The 18,396-nt window shown below is 37.8% G+C and overlaps 2 protein-coding genes across 2 annotated transcripts in view; one reads left to right on the top strand and one right to left on the bottom strand.

The window, feature by feature from the left end:
• The window catches only part of COL8A1 (collagen type VIII alpha 1 chain), a 386,313-nt gene that overhangs the window by 286,339 nt on the left and 81,578 nt on the right, over window positions 1–18,396 (bottom strand). The window lies entirely within an intron of this gene.
• The window catches only part of DCBLD2 (discoidin, CUB and LCCL domain containing 2), a 41,183-nt gene that overhangs the window by 15,993 nt on the left and 6,794 nt on the right, over window positions 1–18,396 (top strand). Inside the window, exons 2-11 of the mRNA XM_079302807.1 lie at window positions 975–1,202; window positions 3,487–3,624; window positions 4,767–4,818; window positions 6,159–6,231; window positions 8,421–8,554; window positions 9,207–9,247; window positions 11,317–11,532; window positions 13,077–13,201; window positions 16,855–17,002; window positions 17,418–17,588. Of these exons, the coding sequence (XP_079158933.1) occupies window positions 975–1,202; window positions 3,487–3,624; window positions 4,767–4,818; window positions 6,159–6,231; window positions 8,421–8,554; window positions 9,207–9,247; window positions 11,317–11,532; window positions 13,077–13,201; window positions 16,855–17,002; window positions 17,418–17,588 (1,326 nt within the window). The remainder of the gene's footprint in view (window positions 1–974; window positions 1,203–3,486; window positions 3,625–4,766; window positions 4,819–6,158; window positions 6,232–8,420; window positions 8,555–9,206; window positions 9,248–11,316; window positions 11,533–13,076; window positions 13,202–16,854; window positions 17,003–17,417; window positions 17,589–18,396) is intronic.

Raw genomic sequence — 18,396 nt, 5'->3', positions numbered from 1 at the left:
TTTTTTCTACATCAGTACATTTGGCTTTTCTACTCAGTCTTATATACAAAACATTTAAGAATTTTGAAATTTAGTTAAAATTCTTATGTGTACAATTTTCATACCTAAACTCAGGTACCTTTTCATATTTAGTAGAGGAGCTACACATATTACTGTGTAATATGAAACATTTTTAGCTGTCAAAACAAATTTTTGTCAATAGGAATCATGGTGATCATTGTGAATGTTACTCTGAGAACTTCATATTCCTAAACCACAGAAATCCACTTTTTTTGCTACGTTCTGGGGGAAATGCATGTCTAGCTGTTGAATAATTGAATTTAGCAGGTTACTCTTTATAATATAACATTGACAATACACAGTTTGTGCAATTGTTTTCCACTTGTTAAAAAAAATCAGTTTTAGTACTGTTATTGCTGTTTAATACTTAAACATTAAGTAGAAGGCTCCAGGTTGGAGTCACAGCAACTTCTGAAAAATTCAATATGTTCTCCAAATAAGAGTGAATTGCAGCATTAAAATAGTGCTACAGTAGAAAACAACATATTAGCAGTTTGGTAATGGTCAAAACTGTATTTAATATGCTGTATAATATTTGCTGTCCATTGGCTTTCTACTTCTTTTTCATTACGTTGTGAGCACGGTAACTCAGTAAAACCAGTGTACTCTTGTTTTATTGTCAGGTTTCTGTTTCTTTCTGTATTGAGGTGTTGAGGAAATATGAAATAGCAGGGACACTTCCTGTACTGTCCATGCTGGTTTTCAAGTCATTATGGATCAGTTTCCATCTCATTGAGGAAGTAGCAGCTCTGTGATCACCTGTGATGATAAGCTAAGCTAGTCAGTGGTGGTTGAATGGTATTTTGTCACCATTGCTGTGCTATTTGCATGTGAGTGCAGATGGGTGGCTGGTAGGGTGTGGTGTGAGGCTTTGAAGATGAAGGTGGGAGCTGATTCTTTCTGTCCTTTGCTAGGTGACGGGTGTGGGCACACAGTGCTGGGCGCTGAGAGCGGGACCCTGGCCTCCATCAACTACCCCCGGACCTCCCCCAACAGCACCGTGTGCGAGTGGGAAATCCGCGTCCGGCCCGGCCAGCGGCTGCACATCAGGTTCGGGGACCTCGATATCGATGGCTCGGATTCCTGTCATTCCAGTTACCTGAGAGTTCATAATGGCATTGGCCCCAACAGGACTGAGATAGGTAGGAGCTTTAATTGCCACTATTGAGAACTGTTGTCTTGTATAGAACTGAGTGTACTGTTGGTATTTTTGTTACTTTTTAACAACAGCTGCATGCTAAATGCAATGCAGATCGTGTAATAATCTGAGATTCTCAAAGGAAGCTCCACTGCAGTGTGGGGTTTTTTACTCTGACATTTCCTAGTAGCTTGCAAAGTCCTTGTAAGCAGTGAAGAGGGAACTGTAAAACTAGAAGCATCTTCATTTAAAAAATAAAGAAGAATAAATATAGAGCTATATATATCTCTTATCTGAAATGTCTTTCTTTTTGTATGGATTCACTCTGTTTTGAGCTGTTCATCTTGGTGGTGTTAAAGGATGGCAGGCTTCAAAAGATGCATAGTCCAAATATCCTCCATCCTCTAATAATGTTAGTTTTTGTTCTCTTCAGGAGAATTTCATGACTAGAAGTCAGTGGTTTTTTTTCAAACAGCAGTGGGATGTTATCATCTACATCAAGATATATGTGGAGTGTTTAGACTCTTATTGTTACTTTGCATGAAGCTCAAAATGAATTGTCATTCTTCCTTTTCTAAAATTAGTTGTTATTATGCAGATGAACTTTATTTTCTTTCCTAAAGCTTTAATTTGGAGAGAGGAAAAAAGATTTACTTCACTGAGACTGATTTTGTGCAGTTCAAGTGCTGATCCCAATAAACTGAGTCTTTTTCTAAAGAGGCTAGTGGAGTGTTAGGTTTATTAAGCTTCTTTTCCAGCTGTTACCTAGGTAAGTGTGTGTGAAAATAACTATGTGCTTGGAGCTGTTGAGCCAGACTTGGTTTAAAATAGGAAACACTGAATACCTTAAATGGCAAGGAACGTCAAGTTCTGATAAGTCTATTACTCACTTTTACAAGGGACTTAATGGGCTCGAGTAAATTCCTACTTCATTTGTTTCCCTTGCTTTTGAGCTGTGGCCTGCTGGGGTAGCAGCACAGTATGTTGAGGAAATTTGTGTGTTCTCTCTTAAATCAATTAAATCACAGGACAAACAGTGATGATAAGAGTGGCAAATGCAGATGAGGCAGGGTTTGGGTTGTTTTCACGTTTGAAGCAACAAACACTGGAGAGATTAAAGAGTGACCTGAATTTTCTTGGGAGAAATCTGGACTTAGTTCCTAAGTTTTTCCATTCAAGACTACCAACAGTCTAACATTAAAATACTTGTTTTACATAAAGTCTGAAATTTAGTCATACCTTTTTAACCCAAAATTCCTTAAAAGTTGGCTGGTTAGATTAAAAAACAAATTGTTATTGTTTCATTGATAAACAGAGAAGGTTTCTAATGAAGCTTTTAAGGGCTAGTGCTTATTCCAAATTGAGTATTTATCATGAAATCAAAAGAACATTCAAATGCACAGTGTTAGATTTGTCTCTATTATAAGTAAGATTTGGAGGAGTTTGTGAGATTTCAATACAGTTAAATCACTGCATCTGCAGTCAGATGTACTTATTTAAGACATGGGAGTTCCCTCTCCTGCTGTACAAAAGCACTTGGGTTCCTTCAATGCATAAATACAGACAAAATAGCAATATTACATCTTCTGCACATACAGCTGACAGCTATTACTGCAGTCAGTGCTTGTCCCAGTCCGAGTCCGAGTGCTTGCTTCCTAGAAGATTGTCAAAAATCAGGGAGCAAAATTATTTATAGTCTCAAAAGTATGCCTTGCCATAAATCATAAGGTGCATCACTTTATGGTTTGTCAAAGGCCGTGTGTCCATGGGGCAAGCAGCACTGCAGAGTTTATGCAAGCTGGATTTGAATGGCTTGCACTGTGTATTTGCTTGAAGAAGGGGATAAATGGTGTTTTGAGAGGAGTCTCATGATGGTCATTCATGTAATGAGATCCAGTGGCTGAAAACAAAACTCTAAAAAATCCTTTTCTGGCTTTTATTAGAAGATAATAATAATAGGAATTATTATTTTAACTTCTAAAATTTTAAAAATTATTTTGTTAGTGTTTGGGAGTGCAAATCGATTTTTAAAGGAAATTGACATATATATAATATTTATTTTGTATTATATTTTTTAAGAACTATTCTTGCAGGACCGTGTGCTTTAAATGGTCACTTAAGTACCTTATTTAGTGTCATGCTCATGTATTTGCTTCTGAATATGCACCAGAACTAATAGGAGCCTGCACTGCAGATGAAATAATAGGCTGGAAATTGAATAAGGTGCTTATTCATTCAGTACATGTGTTGTTTTGGGTCAATATTTGTTCTCTTCCTTCTCTTCACAGGAAAATACTGTGGGTTTGACTTTCAAATGGATGGTTTAGTTACTTCAAAAAGTAATGAGGTCACAGTACAGTTCATGAGTGGAATTCACACTTCTGGACGTGGATTTCTTGCAGCTTATTCAACCACTGACAAATCAGGTATTCATAATTATTTGATAATTTTTTTCTGCTGGCAGAATTAGAGCTATCTAGTAATTCAATTACTTTCACGTTCTCACAAATTAACTTCTAAAAATTTAGTACACTTTTCATTATACTTTCCTGTAGGAAGTGCAACTGCCTAAATAAAAGTTGCTGTTTGAAAGAAAGATTATCAAAGCTTACCTTGAATAGCAGAGTAAAAATGTCAGTTGTCTGTTATAAATGAGAGAACTGCTTCAGATTCAGGACAAAATGCATTTTTTCAAGCACTAGTCAAGTGGTAGATAGTTAACAAGTTTTCTTTTCAAACTATATATTTCATGCAGATGAGCCTGAAATTTTTATTTCAGTAGCAGCATCCTGTTCTCCCTTAGCTCTTTAATAACAAAATCTGCAAGTTTTTTGTCTTTCTTTTTTTTTTCCTCCTGGTTTTGGTTCTTTTAAGCCTCTGAAAGAAGTTGCTGTATTTGTTTTGTTTTTCTTGCCACTCATTGTTAAGGTGAGTGATACACGTGGAAATGAAGGAGCAGCAGCAACTGCCTCAGAAGGCAAAGACCCTATCTGGAAGTTACTCTAAAAAGAACAGATAAGGAGTTTCAGTTTTTAATTTTGTAGGGTTTTTGATGCTTTTTTCTCTGTATTTTGGACTGTATGTGTTGATATGCAGCTGACACAAACATGAAAATTTGTGGTATCAGTTATGGATGCTAATGACACAGCATTCTAACATTTGTTCTCTGTGGGTGCTTGGGTTCAGCACTGCAGAACCATTAAATGATGAAAACACAGGCCTCTTTAGCTTACTAATTTAATTTTATCAAAAGAACATATGTTTCTGTCTCTGGTTTATCTTTGAAATATAGCTATAAATTAAAATTAGGCTGCACAGAAAATGAGTTTTGGAGTATTATCTTGTGTCATATTCTCAGTAGATTTCCTGGTTACTCAGACAAATTAGCAAGGTTCTACTGTAATACAAAATCTGTTGCAAGAAAATTTAGTAGGAATGTGGGTTTTTTTTGTTCTGAGACTTTTGATTAAACCTCAGAGGCTCAAATGTATGTGTTCATGCACTTCAAAAAGCGTATTCAAGCTTGTTGTCTTTATCATCTTCTTGACCTAAAATTTTTTCTTTCCAGACTTAATTACCTGTTTAGACAATGCAAGTCACTTTTCCGAACCAGAATTCAAGTAAGACTGATTTTTACCTGTTTCCCTCCCACTCTCTGTAATGAAGTGATTTTAGTGTTTCTACTTTGCTTTGTGAGATGTATCTGATGCAGCTTGAAAATTTATCATGCAGAAAAATGAGACACAAACTAATTAGGACCAGAGCTGACGAATTTTGACACTTGCACTTCTGCTTCCTTCTCCTGTTTCTCCCATTTGTTATTTACATGCAGACTACAGTAGAACCTCGTTAATTTGCACTAACACATAGGAGCTAATATCTCATTTCCATAGAATATTGCTTTTATAAATAAATTATAGCAGGTACACAACCTAATTATTGAAATTTGTATTACGGTTACCTAAGGAGCACTAAATGATGAAATGTAATAGAAATAACAAACCCATTTCACAGTTTGGTGCTCATTAATGAGGTTCTGTGGAGACATAGAATGCTGTACATTCTGAAGGGGAAAATGTGTCATTTCCTTGTTGTCTCCTTCCTCAATTCCATCTAAAGCAAGGGCAACGTTTAAAGCTGCAAACTATTGTGAAGTGTCTAAGCTTACTTTTTTGAGAACTTAAGCTGTGGAAACAGGGAACATTTCAAAGTGCAATCTTTGCATTTTTCCTTCATTTTCCCAGGTTCCAAAATAGGGCTCTAAGTTGTAGGTTCTGTCCTTAGTCAACCTGTGACAAAGTCTCTGAGTCCCCCTGTTTTCATAGAGCCTACAGAATTGCTTCAGCTGTTGCTGAACTGTGGTGAAAATGTTGATGAGTTTACTCTGCTTTTATATCTTGAAGATGTAATAATTTTCATGTATGCAGTATGAAATGGCCCTTGATCATGAGCACAGGCTTGCTTGAGAAGTGCTTGTGTCTTACCTTCTGCTTTTTATGAGCTAGTGGTAATTTGGCCAGTTTTTTATATTCAAAGCATTGCCAAAAGCTGTTACAAAATGGCATTACTTTTCAGATGTTTTATTTAAGGTTGGAAAACAAATAGATATGCAGGTGTCTAGTTCATAAAATAAAATTCATTAATATTGTTACTTATATGATTTTGAATTTACAGTAGCTGTGTGGTATTCATATTATAAAATGCTGGCTTTATTAGTTCTTCATATTGAGACTGGAACTGTACTTTCAGTTGAGACTTACTACATTTTTAAATGTCTGTTCTCCTGTTGTGTACTTGTGAGCATTTTTGATCTGATTTTATAGGTTTTCAGTTAGGAGGTATCCTTACAGAGTGATACATGAATAGCAGAGTATTGTGAAACAAAAACATAACTTTTTCATAACAGTAAGAGAGTTGTAGGTGCTTGCATTTCCTGACTTGGTATTTTGTTCTCTTTCAGTAAGTATTGTCCAGCTGGATGTGTGATTCCTTTTGCTGATATTTCAGGCACTATCCCTCATGGATACAGAGATGTAAGTAAAAATACTATGGGCTCAAGTGCATTTTGGTAAAGCACAGGATGGGTGATACAATCAGTTGTAGTTGTTGGCATTAATTGTGCTTCCTGCATGCTGGAATTTGCACCTCCCAAAAGTGAATAACACAATACTCATTTTTTAGCACTGGTGCTAAATGGCAGGTGCTTCAGATGTTGCCATCCCCAAGGAATGGAGTAGTGTAGTGGAGTCTCAAATACTTTTCTAAGTCCTGCAGAGAAGGATAGATCAATCAGAAAAGAGGGGGTTTTTTGGTTGATTTTCTCAGGTTGGGAAATCGAGATTTATAAAGAAAGAACCAGCTATTTTAATGATGTCCTCTTGTTTTTGACACTGTAATGACTCTTTCAGCAGTGTCTTAGAGGTTATCCTAATTTTTGTTACACTTGAGAGATGAAATACTGTTTATGCTCAGAAGCTATAAAATAGTTTGCAAGACAAAGTTAATACTGTAACATAAGTCCTATAAATTGGTAATGAGCATCTTTCATAATATACTGTTTACTTAAAGCACTGCAAAACCCTCTGTAGTATTTTTCTAATGTAAGCCTTTGCAGATCAGTTAATGAACTGGGAGGATGTTTGCTTTATTTTTAAGTGATTATAATTTTGCTAGCACTCCGCTAAAAATTACATGAAATCTCTGTTTTTTATCTTAAAATGCTCTTTTAATAAGCCCTTAGATCTAGCGCAGAGGTAAGACAATGTAAAAATGTTAGTAACCAAAGACTTTAGTATTAAATACAAATGGAAAATGTGCCTGTCTGGGATTTTTTTCCCAAATATTTGTAAATCCCAGGCTACTTGCATAAACAATCACCCCCAGGTAAAAATGTCACCACAATGTATAACTGTGTTACATGTTCTGGTCATTTAGTGAGTCCTCACTAAATGGCTGCAAGGTAATTTTTGTAGCTAGTAACAAGATGAAATTGATTCTCCACCTCTCAAATTTGCAGCATGTGTAGGAGTTCTGCTTATTGGGAGTTTTTTGCTGAAATATGGAATAATTGTTTTCTGTGGAGAAAAAAGAAACTTTTTCCTAAGGGAACTTAAGGAAATAAATACCCAGTGACTTTCTTTTTATATACTTTACCTCTTAAAAAGGCAGAGAATTTCCCAGAAGTCAGGCTGTGTGAAAGAAATTAAATTGTCCAGCACTTTAGACCAAGTTTCAGGTTGAGGTTTCTCATGCATCTTTCAAATGTATGGGAACTGTTTGCTGCTTTAAAAAATACCCAAAATCATGATTCTGTTCTGTGTGACCCTAATGTTCAGAGTCCATGAGGGCTCAGAGCCCTCACTGCTGACATCTGGTGAGCAGGGAGGAGAGAGCTACAGATCTACAGATTCCCATGCCCTTACTTCAATGGAAAGGGGAGCTGTGTTGGTCCAGACCTGTTGGATGTGCAAGCCTGGCAGATTCAGTGTGATGAGTGCTGCTCTCTGTGGCACCTGCACTCTGCAAGCCAGGGAAGTGTCACTGTGACATTTGTTAGTAGATTCTGTCATCCAAGGAGAGAAGGCAAGAACATGATACCCTGGAAAAACATTTTTTATTACTGATCTTCACTGACTTGTACAATAAGTAATTGACATGTTTAAGTTGAGTTGTATGCGTGTATCACTTCAGCTTTATGTAGATCAGAGTGCTGGATGGTTAAACAAAGTTTAACCACAAGTTATGATAAAAAATGCAACCCCTCTGCTAAAAACTCCAAAATCTGCAGTGCATCACCTCTTAATTGAGAAAATAAGCAAACATATTTTCAATGTGCTTTTTGTTAAAAGGTTTTCTATTTGCATCTTCTGTTGCCTAATAGAGTTTATTATATGCTGAGTTTGGCTGGCTGGCTTTTTCAGACTTATTCACCTTGGTGTTGGTTTGAGGTTATTCAATTACAACAGTTGCATTTTGAATACATCTGGGTGAGGACACAGTGAAATGTAGGGCCTTCTTGTGTTTTTAAAAATTCAATAACAAAAATGAATGATTTCTAAAAAACCAAGATAACAGTTAACTAAGAATAGTATTTTAATGTAATAATAACAAAGACTGTAACTGGACAGTGTAGCATTTACAATATATGGTGTGGTGTTTAATTTATTCATGAAGTAGTATGAAATTTTTCTTTCACTCCTTTTCACTCTTTCACTTCTTCAAGTCATCATCACTTTGTATGGCTGGTGTTCACGCAGGCGTCGTGTCAAATACACTGGGTGGTCAAATTAATGTTGTAATCAGCAAGGGCATTCCATACTATGAAGGCTCCTTGGCTAACAATGTCACCTCAAAAGTGTAAGTGGATTTCCTATGATTTCCTTATCTTTAGCACCTTAGGTCTTGGTAGTGTCCCATTGCTTCAGCTCATGGAGCTATATGTTCCCTGGACAGGTCCTCTTCTGTAGATTTCTCACACTTTTGCTGTAGTGTAATTGTTTTACCAAATGCCTTTAATCTCTAGACCAAAAATTTTCATTTTCCACATTCTGCTGGGCATTTTTGCCTTCTTGGCCTTAAATTCCTACTGGTCAGTGGGAAAACAGTAATTTAATGACAACTTTTCAGATTCAGGGAAAGAATGTAGCTTATCATTCTATCTCAAGTCCCACAAAACAAAGCAATCACATGAGACTGACTTGTGTTACTATAATTAGCTTAATTTGAAAAGAAAGCATTTTAATGAAGTCTTGCATTTTGCTGGGTAGATGTTTGTTTGAAAGTCTTTAACTCAGTATCTCTGGACTTGATTTCATTTGAGAAGGTGTTTGTACTGCAAGTGCTGCTACTTGCTGGCATGATGTGTTCATCATTAAGTGCTTGTTCAGGCATATGTAAAGAATAGCAAGCAGGCAGTGGCAAGCAGTGAGACAAGAAAAATAAATTTAATACAGTTTGTTTCAATTTTTCTCACTGTGTACTGCAAAACATCATCTTTTGTTGTCTGCAGGGGACCCTTATCGACAAGTCTCTTCACCTTTAAGACGAGTGGTAAGTGTTATCACATGTATTACATGTTACTGCTTTCATACAAACTTTGTGACTAGAAATAGCATGCAAGTACTAGATTTCTTATTTTTTGCTCTCATCTATGAGACCTTTTTTTAGTACATTCCTCAATAATGTATATTTTTGAATTGTTTTACTATCTCAATTTGAGATTAATCACCACTACATTTATAGGTACAGTGATGTTTCAAGTAAGCCTTGCTTTTCTGCAGAAGAAGATTTTTTCAGACTAATTAAATTAATTAGCTGTAGTTTTCTAAGTGAAAGCTTGTTTTTCTGTAAGTCACTTTAAATACCATCTTTGAGTGGATGTTGGAAATAATGTGAAGGCAGTGTCCTTTCCTTAGTCTCTTCAACTATTTTAATAACAATGTAAAAAGCATAAAACCATTATGTCTGTTTTTCATAAAGTTAAAAGAAGAAAGGGGGGGAATCATACACATTCCTCCAAAAGTAAACAAATACTTCTCCTAAAAGGCAGAGTGAATGGGGATATAAAGACAGTAATCTGATGAGCAGGAGTGTTTGGTGATGGAAATGTATAAATAAGCAAAAATTAGAATATACAGTGCACATAATATTAAAATTATTTCTCTTTTAGACATCTGCAAGAGCTGAGGGAAGGAATTACATGTCCAGTGTCCTTATGCATAAAGAATATTAAACACAGTGATACAGGCAGGGTTTGATGGGGTTTTTTTGTCTTTCAGAATGTATCTGATAGTGTGTATGAAAGTAATTAAATGGCCTGGAAAGTGGAAGAAATGGGAAAAATGCTGATCTTGTGGATTTCAGTGACATGAGAAATTACTGAAAAAGCTAGAGACAAGATGCAAGTCTAGATTAAAATGTCTGTAGTTGGGTTGCCTAGGAGTTAGGTAAGGGAAGAAAAAAGCTGTAGTATACTCAAATGAGGTTATCAGACTGTGGTGAGGTTCCTAGTGTGTTCCTGCTGTTGTTGTTGGTTTCATGACTTGGTATGAAATGGAGGAGTGTGTTATTAATGCTAGAAGTGTAGTCAGTGCAGAGGGAGATGAGACTACTTGGACAGGAAGAACTGCCTGACTTTGAGACTCTTTTGATAGAAAATACCTGGAGCATCACAGAGCAAAGAGTGGAAAGTAGCAGATATTTAGGAACTGAGGTATTTCTGCTTCAAAGTGGCAGCATATTAGATGGAAAATGACAGATGAGGGAAAGGATTCCCTTAGTGAAGTGGTCCTGTGCTGTGGCAGGTGACATACATCCAGCACAGACAGTAAACAATTAAAGCATCTCACAGGACATGGGCAAGACTTTCTCTGGGGTCCAGTCACAGGTGGGCTCTGCGAGCTGTGCCTCCCTTGAGGAATGAGTGTCTGAGTGCAGAGGGGAGCTGCAGGGAGAAGGGAAACTTGGCTGGGTTCAGCCTGCCTGACTGAAGGCAAAGATTGCTGATACTTCTGGGAACTATGCACGTGAGAGGGGAAACTGTTGTTATTACAGAACAAGAAATTTAGCCCTGAGTTTGAGAGATGTTTTTCAGTCCCCAGGAGAAGGCAACATGAAAAGAAACATTTAGCAAGAAGGGTGACTAGAAAAATGTAACTAATTTCAAGGATGTATTTGAGCACAAGGCCAGGGTTATGGCATAACTTCCTACATGCTTTGCTTTTGTTCAAATTAACAGTGTGATACTAGGGTTGGTTCAAAACCTCAAGCAGTTATACAAACAGAAAAAAGGAACTAATGAACCAGTAATCTGTTTCCCATTCCTGCATCAACCATAGATACTCTTAGACCCTGAAGGTTCCCCAGTGCTTCTCATTGAGTGCTCTGTGTGAGTGGTGACTGAAAGAATATCCACATTACTCTTGGAGCAGGCACAAATCATGGCATTCTCATGACCAATTTAGTTCTAGCATCCCTGTTAGAAGGCAGAAGACAATGTTTTATTGGTATTGTTACAGAATAAATTTAGATAGCGGTTTAATATTTGCATATAAAGTCTTGAAATCCAAGCAGTGTAACTTCAGTTCTGATTTTCAATTCTCACCTTTTCTGTTGTTCAGGTTGCTATGGAACACTGGGGATGGAATCTGGAGTGATTCCTGATTCCCACATTACATCATCATCTATTCTTGAGTGGCCTAACCAAACAGGACAAGTAAACATTTGGAAACCTGAAAATGCCAGACTGAAAAGAATTGGACCTCCTTGGGCTGCTTTTATCAGTGATGAACATCAGTGGTTGCAGATTGACTTGAATAAAGAAAAGAAAATAACTGGTAAGTGAATTTGATGTGGCTTCTCAGCAGCATTCAAAAGTCTTGGTTACTGACATCCTTTTTTCTAGTGCTGGGTCTTAGTAAAGCTTAGGTGACACTTAATTATCATTATACTTAATTTGTTTCCAAGTCCTAGCTAATACACTTGGGAGCCTGGAGCCGAGGAGGTTTTGTTGTGTAGTACAAGACATCTCTTCCATGATAATCTGTTAAAGTGTTTCCTGTGGTTCCTTGATGCTTCCCTTTTCCTGCTCATTGTCTCCTTGGAGATGCAGATCAAAATCCAGTCAGTTCAGCTCACTGTACACAGGTGTACTGACTTCTGTTCCTAGGTTTTCCCTAGTGTCTGTCATGGTCACAGTGAATCCAGCAGCAGGGAAAGGAGTATTTCCATGCAGTGTGAGGAATCAGCAGACACAGGAGAACAGCTGGCAGCCTCCCCTTCACCTCCTCTCCTCAAGTGGGGCTTGGGCCCAAAGTCTCTGCTGGGCTTGCTGACTTCAGCCAACAGGCCAAGCAGTGCAGGCAAAGCCAGCCAGGCTCTGGGTTTGGCCCTGCTCCTTCACACAGGGGGTGATTTTAGCAGCTGTGTTGGAGACACAGCTGCAGGTGCTGTTCCCAGGCTGCTCTGGATGGTTTGTTTCCTGTTCTGAGTTGAGCAGCCAGCTCAGGGTTACCAATTCCCATTGACTGCAGCATTGCCTGTTCCAAGTAGCAATGCACTGAGGCGTTGGCATTTTGGGTTTAATCTCCAGGGTAGCTGGGCAGCTGGTGTACCTTCAGTGCCAGTGCTAGTGCTTTCTGATTTAATCATTCAGAGGAGATTTGCTGTTGTTAATGGGCATGTTTGTCATCTGATGTAAATCAAAATTAAATTGGATGTAGGTGATGTGCTTTATAGAGTTCAGGGCTGTAAGGCTATTGTGAAACACGTTCCGGTGATCAGTTTGCATTTGTCTCTTTCCAAATTGACTGAGTTGGTCTCTGTAACCTCAGCTGCACACCCTGCTATCAGCAGCATGGCTTGCTGTCATTAAGCAACTTGGGTTTGCCAGTGTCCTTTGTTATTACCTCCCTGGGGACTGTTTGGATTTTGCATTACTCCTCTAATTCCTGTGCTAATAAGCTTTTCCAAAACAGCTTCTCTGTGTGAGTTGTGCTGCAGGGTCAGCTGCAGGAAGCTGCAGTTCTTTCAATGGTGCCTTTAGGTTGACAATACAAGAGCAGGGAAGAACTGTGTCAGCAGCTGGAGACAGGAGTGGACTGTGGTCAAATGAAGGGTGTTTCCATCAAGAAACATGGGGGGGAAAAGGGCTTAGCAAGGTTGTATCCTAAAAATTGACGTACAAAGTAAGTAAAATGAGTTTACTAAGTTTCAGTCACTGTAGAAGTTTCAGACCCTGGCACTTTGGATAAATTTCATGAAGTTAACTGGACCAGTGAAGACTCCCCACTATGCAGCTCTGGGTACAAAAACTGATCTGTTAATTTTTTACAAAGTGGCACCAGCTTTTTCTCCTAACTGGGCACCTCAATTTTCACAGGTATTATAACTACTGGATCAACTTTAGCAGAGCACTACTATTATGTCTCAGCCTACAGAATTTTATACAGTGATGATGCACAGAAGTGGACAGTGTACAGAGAACCTGGCACTGGTAAAGATAAGGTAAAAATACCACCTACTTTCTAGGTATGTCCTATGGAGATCTCACAATTGAAAATACAAGTCATTTTGGTATGGTGAGCAATCATTAAATAACTTTCATTTTTAGTGTTATTTTGAATTGTAAACAGCAGGTAAGCAGAAGAAAATATGACAATATGCAAATATGTAAGGATTTGAACAGATGTTATTTTTATTATGATTTGAGTGGGAATATTCTAATATTCTAGAAACTTCTGTTGCCAGTGGTAGGCTGTCTGGTACTGCATCTCTTAAAGAATAATTCTATTTCTTTTAAAACAGGTTCTGTGTTTTTAAATTAAGCTTTACTTTCTTATTTTCTTGTGGTTACAGAATAAATCTTACAGATTGCATAATTTCTGATGTTTTCTAATGTTTCTGTCAATCTTAATTTTTAACTAAATACTGTTAAGTTTCTTATATAAGAGAACAGCCTTGCAGAGGGGCTATGTTCAGGTGGCAAATATTTTGCCACACAGAAAAAGTCCCTAATGTTATCAGCAAGGCAGTTTTATTTCCCCCATGTTTACAGCTCTGCAGTATTTTAGACAGTAAAAATGAGAAAATTCATGTCTTCCCAGTGGTTCAGATCAGATTTTCTTAAAGAAATGACAGAATTCTTAGTAATGTGACTGGAACTAGATTTTTCCTTAGAATCATTGGATGTAATTTACCTTAGTGCTATAGGCCTGTGGTATTATGTACATGTAACTGTAACTACTGGTGTGGTAGATTTTTAGAAACAGGCTTTAAGGATGGTCACTTTGGCTGTCCTTGGTCATCTCTTTACTCTGGCTTAAGAGTGTTTCAAGGTAGGATGTAGCATTCTGTTGATGAAGTAAAAAGCTGAAGTTCGTTAAATTAAGAGATTTTTGAGCACTGAACATAATTGCAGTAGGCAGTTCTTGAAAGAGAGGAGGAGAATTAACTGTCAGGTGTGAGCCTACATGTGAATTAAAGTGACTGTTGGTGTGAAATATTCCAGAAAAAGGAAAAAAAACCAGCATATTTTGCTAGTTTTGAGTGCCCTCTTCTGGCCATAAAATAAGATCTCACTTAGCAAGCTGCCTAGATTTAGGCTTCAGTGTTAGTTTGATAATTTTCTTTAAAAACCCTTGCAGCTCATGCCTTGAATTTGAGCACGAAATGAAACAAATTGTGGAGCCTGAAATTACAGGCAACAGATCTCTTTTTGCACTCTGAGTGTCATTAAGGGACTGGGCATGAAGAATCATATGTACCCAGGAACTGGCAGCTATAGTTAAATGATAGAAAAAGTGGTTCCATTTGGTTCAAAAAAGCAGATTATTTTCTCTATTTGCCATCACTTCACTTGATGCAGATTTGCTTTTGGATGCATCTGCTTGCAGGCTTCTCCCTTTTAGCATGCCAGGCCAGCCAGGAGGTGCTAATCTCTGTATTTTTGAAACATGTTTGGAATTCCTAACATTTTTTGGGAGACTAGAAGCTTTTCCAAGATTTTCCTCTAGTCCTTTTTGCAAATAGTTTTTAGAGATTTGGCAGTTCTCAAAAAAACTTAACTTTTCATGGATGAAAAAAAGAGTAAATGCTTGAATTGGGGGAAAAAGGACAAATCAGAGTTGCAGTGTTGGAAAAACTTTGTTTAACAGCATAGAGGGAAATAGGAAGAGTTTGATAATAAAAACATGAAAGTGATTTCTCATTAAAAAGTTTGTACTTTATCAAGCTCAGAAGCAAATTATTTTTTAATGCAAAAAATGAGGGTAAGAATACAGAGCTGCAGGTAAAGTTAAGTTACTTCCATAACACTGGACAACAAAAACTTGACTGATAAATGCCTGGAGTAAAGATCTTTACCATTAATCCTTCTTGAAGGTAAGAATTGGCATTGATTCCTTTTGCCCTTGCTGTTCATGCTCAGAAACCTGACATGAGATTTGGGCATCAGTGTCCCTGATCTGTAAGCTCTGCATGTGTTGCTTGGCAGCCAGATGTGCCTTCTTTTGGTGCTGGGCTCTGGCAGGCACAGCATGAGCAGGGATACAGTACAGCAGTTCAGGCTGGGTGCATCCCATCAGGAAGTCACCTCTCTATTTTGCTTCTCACTTACATCCTTAACAAAGCAAAAAATTCTTCTGTGAGGTCTGTAGCTTCAAGCTGGAACCCAGTCTGCTGTGGGCACATAAATTTCAATTACTTGATGTTATTTATTTATTTCTGAAATAGCATCTTAGGCTTGTCCCTGTATTTACTCTGTCTTCATTTGTTGCTGCTCAATATATTTAAAAACAAGACTCTTAAATTCAGAGCAGGGACTTGTTTTGAATGGATAGTTTCCTAGAATAATTATTTCAGACCTCTAGGGATATTCTACACATTTTGTTCAAGCAGTGCAATACAGAAATCTCTTGTGTATCAAGATTGAGGCAGCAGTGATTTGCATTGATCAGAGATGTGCTAAAAGCTCTTGACTGCTCCATGTTGCACAGATGCATCAGCTGTTACACAATGCAGTGCTTGTCTTTAGGAATGGCAGGGTGCTTTATTGGTTACCAAGTGCTGTGAGTAAGAAGAAAACTCACTGTAATATTGACTTCTTTTGAGGCAATTGCCATAATTCTGTTCTGCATTGTGTCCACCAAGACTTGCAGTGTCTGTATCAGTACTTTCAAGAGAAAGAACTCATTTTACTGTCATCCCAGTGCACCACAGAGTTGCATGTGCAGGGCCAAGGCCCCACTGCTGTGCACTAACATGAAGAGGCAGCTCACTTCCTACCAAAAGACATGGTGCAAAGCCAGTCCTCCTGAAGGAGAAGGGAGGTTGGGGTACTGGGCCAAGCTGCTGTATTGTTTTAAGCAGCTCGGGGGTGAAAAACCCATGGTTGGCTGTAAATCTGTCAGTGTGCTTACATTGCATCTCACAGGGACTCTGCTTTCTGCTTTTAAACTTCAGCCAGACTCGTTGTGTGTTGTCACAGTTTGATGAGTTCTTTGTGTGCAAGGATGGCAGTGAAGGACCAGCCTGAGCTCATCCTTCATGCAAAGTCTGTGCCCTTCTGCAGAGCCTCATGGCTCAGTGTGAGACTGAGGAGAGCTTTCACATTCTGAACCCAAATTCTTCTGTTGTGGCTCAGCACTTGTAGGCAGCAGCCACGAGAGGACAGTGTGGTTACACACTTGAGGGTGCCTCCCAATGCTTTCTAGTGAATACCATCCTCAGCCTGTGCTGACCTGCTGGGTGTGAGAAGGCACCACTTAATTCCTTTTTGTGCAGTGTCACAACTCCTTGCTGTCCACGGATATTTGAACAGTAAGTGCAAAATACCAAGAAGGACCAAGTTAGAATGACTCAGTGCCATAAACATGTGAGATGTGTTTAGCAGCAGGCACTGCCTGGGGAGCACCAGTAGGATATTCAATGGTACCTTTACTCTGAGCTATGTAGCTGTGCACACACCTTTCTTTGTTTTATTTGGTTGCAAAATGGGCCAAGGGAGTGGATAAGTGCAGGCAGCAGCACCGTTCTGGGGTGAATTGGATCCTTCACTGTTTATTCTTCCTAAATAAAACATCAAAATTGGTAGTACTTACTTAATTGCTATTGTATTTGTAGAACATAATGTTTCTCTCTTTTTTTCCCTTCTTTTCTAGATATTTCAAGGGAATACTGAATTGTACCAGGAAGTTCGCAATAATTTCATTCCACCTATTATTGCACGTTTTTTTAGGATTAACCCCTTAAAATGGCACCAGAAAATTGCAATGAAAGTAGAGTTGCTAGGATGTCAGTTTAGTATAGGTAAGACAACTGAAAACTTTTAACTGTGCAAGACAAGAAGTGAAACTATTAAGGTTGTAAGTGAAGTTACTACAATTAAAAGTTATATCATGGGTGTATTTTCAGTGAGTCTGAAGTGCATCTTGGCTGCATATTTCTTTAACTGGTACTTTTGAGTTTATCCAAAAGTTATTACACTTAACCAGGAAAATACTGAATTTAGATATGCACAAGGTAATTTACAAATAAGTGTGTCAAAAGATGCCAGTCACTTGCTTTCCATGTCATTGATTCACGGGGGGGGGGGGGAAATTTCCTCATTATATAGCATATACAAAAGCTGTATAGCAAACTGTAGCAGTTGTCTTCTCCTGAAAAGGTGATATGGATACTAGCAGTTCAAAGAACTTACCTTATAAATTCTTTTCTTCTGAAGGTCGTGCTCCTAAAATCACCTTGCCACCACCACCTCAGAACAAGAATGATGAGAAGAATGCTGACTTCATGGATGACTTCATTCATTCAATGAAGACTTCACTGCAGACAGATAAAACAACTTTCACACCTGAAATAAAAAACACTACAGTGACTCCAAGTGTAACCAAAGGTATCTACTGTCAAACAGTAGAAATGTTTGGAACTCCTTAGAGTGCTTTGGCATATATTAAGTGCGCTTTCTGCATTGAAAGTTTCTCAAAACTTAACAAATTACAACAGATGATCAATGTTCTATTTCTAATATTTACCAGTTATTAAATACACATATTATAAAATATGTGCAGTTGCATACTGCATGCAGAAAGAAAAGCATCTGCCAAGTAATATGTAGAATATAAATGTATATACAGTTTATATTTTATAGATATATAATAGTTCCATCTTCCAGAACTTGTTCAAACTGATTTCAGCTTTTAATCACCAAACAAATTTAGTCAGAAAGAGAAGTTGTAACTTGGACTTCCCTTTTGAATTAATCTGCTTTATTTAATAATTTCTTAGAACAAAACACCTTTGATATAGCAAATCTCTTCTGGATAATTCTTTTTTGACATGAAATTTGAAAAACTTAACTTGGCATAATCATTTTGTTTATCAAAGAAAATGGTCAGGAAAGGGAGCAAAGTCACTGCAGATATGGGCACTGCTGATGTGTCCTTTGGATGGCAGGGGACAGGATCACACACAGACCCAGCACAGACTGTTTGGGATTAACTTAAGGTACTGTGGAATTTACTTCTTAAAGGAGGTTCAAACTTACATAAGGTTAAGGGATTTTCTGCATAAATAATAGAATACATTGTTGTAAAGGAAAAACCATATATTAAAACAAACTGGTTGGTTTTGATGAAAAATTCTGCAAAACCACCAGCTGTGCATGCATGTAGAAGAGCCAGATGTTAATTGAAGTTTGCACT

The sequence above is a fragment of the Erithacus rubecula genome (assembly GCF_903797595.1).
Source record: "Erithacus rubecula genome assembly, chromosome: 1".
Classification (NCBI taxonomy): domain Eukaryota; kingdom Metazoa; phylum Chordata; class Aves; order Passeriformes; family Muscicapidae; genus Erithacus; species Erithacus rubecula.
Note: the sequence above shows the minus strand (reverse complement) of the source record. Positions and strands in the feature narration are given on the sequence as shown.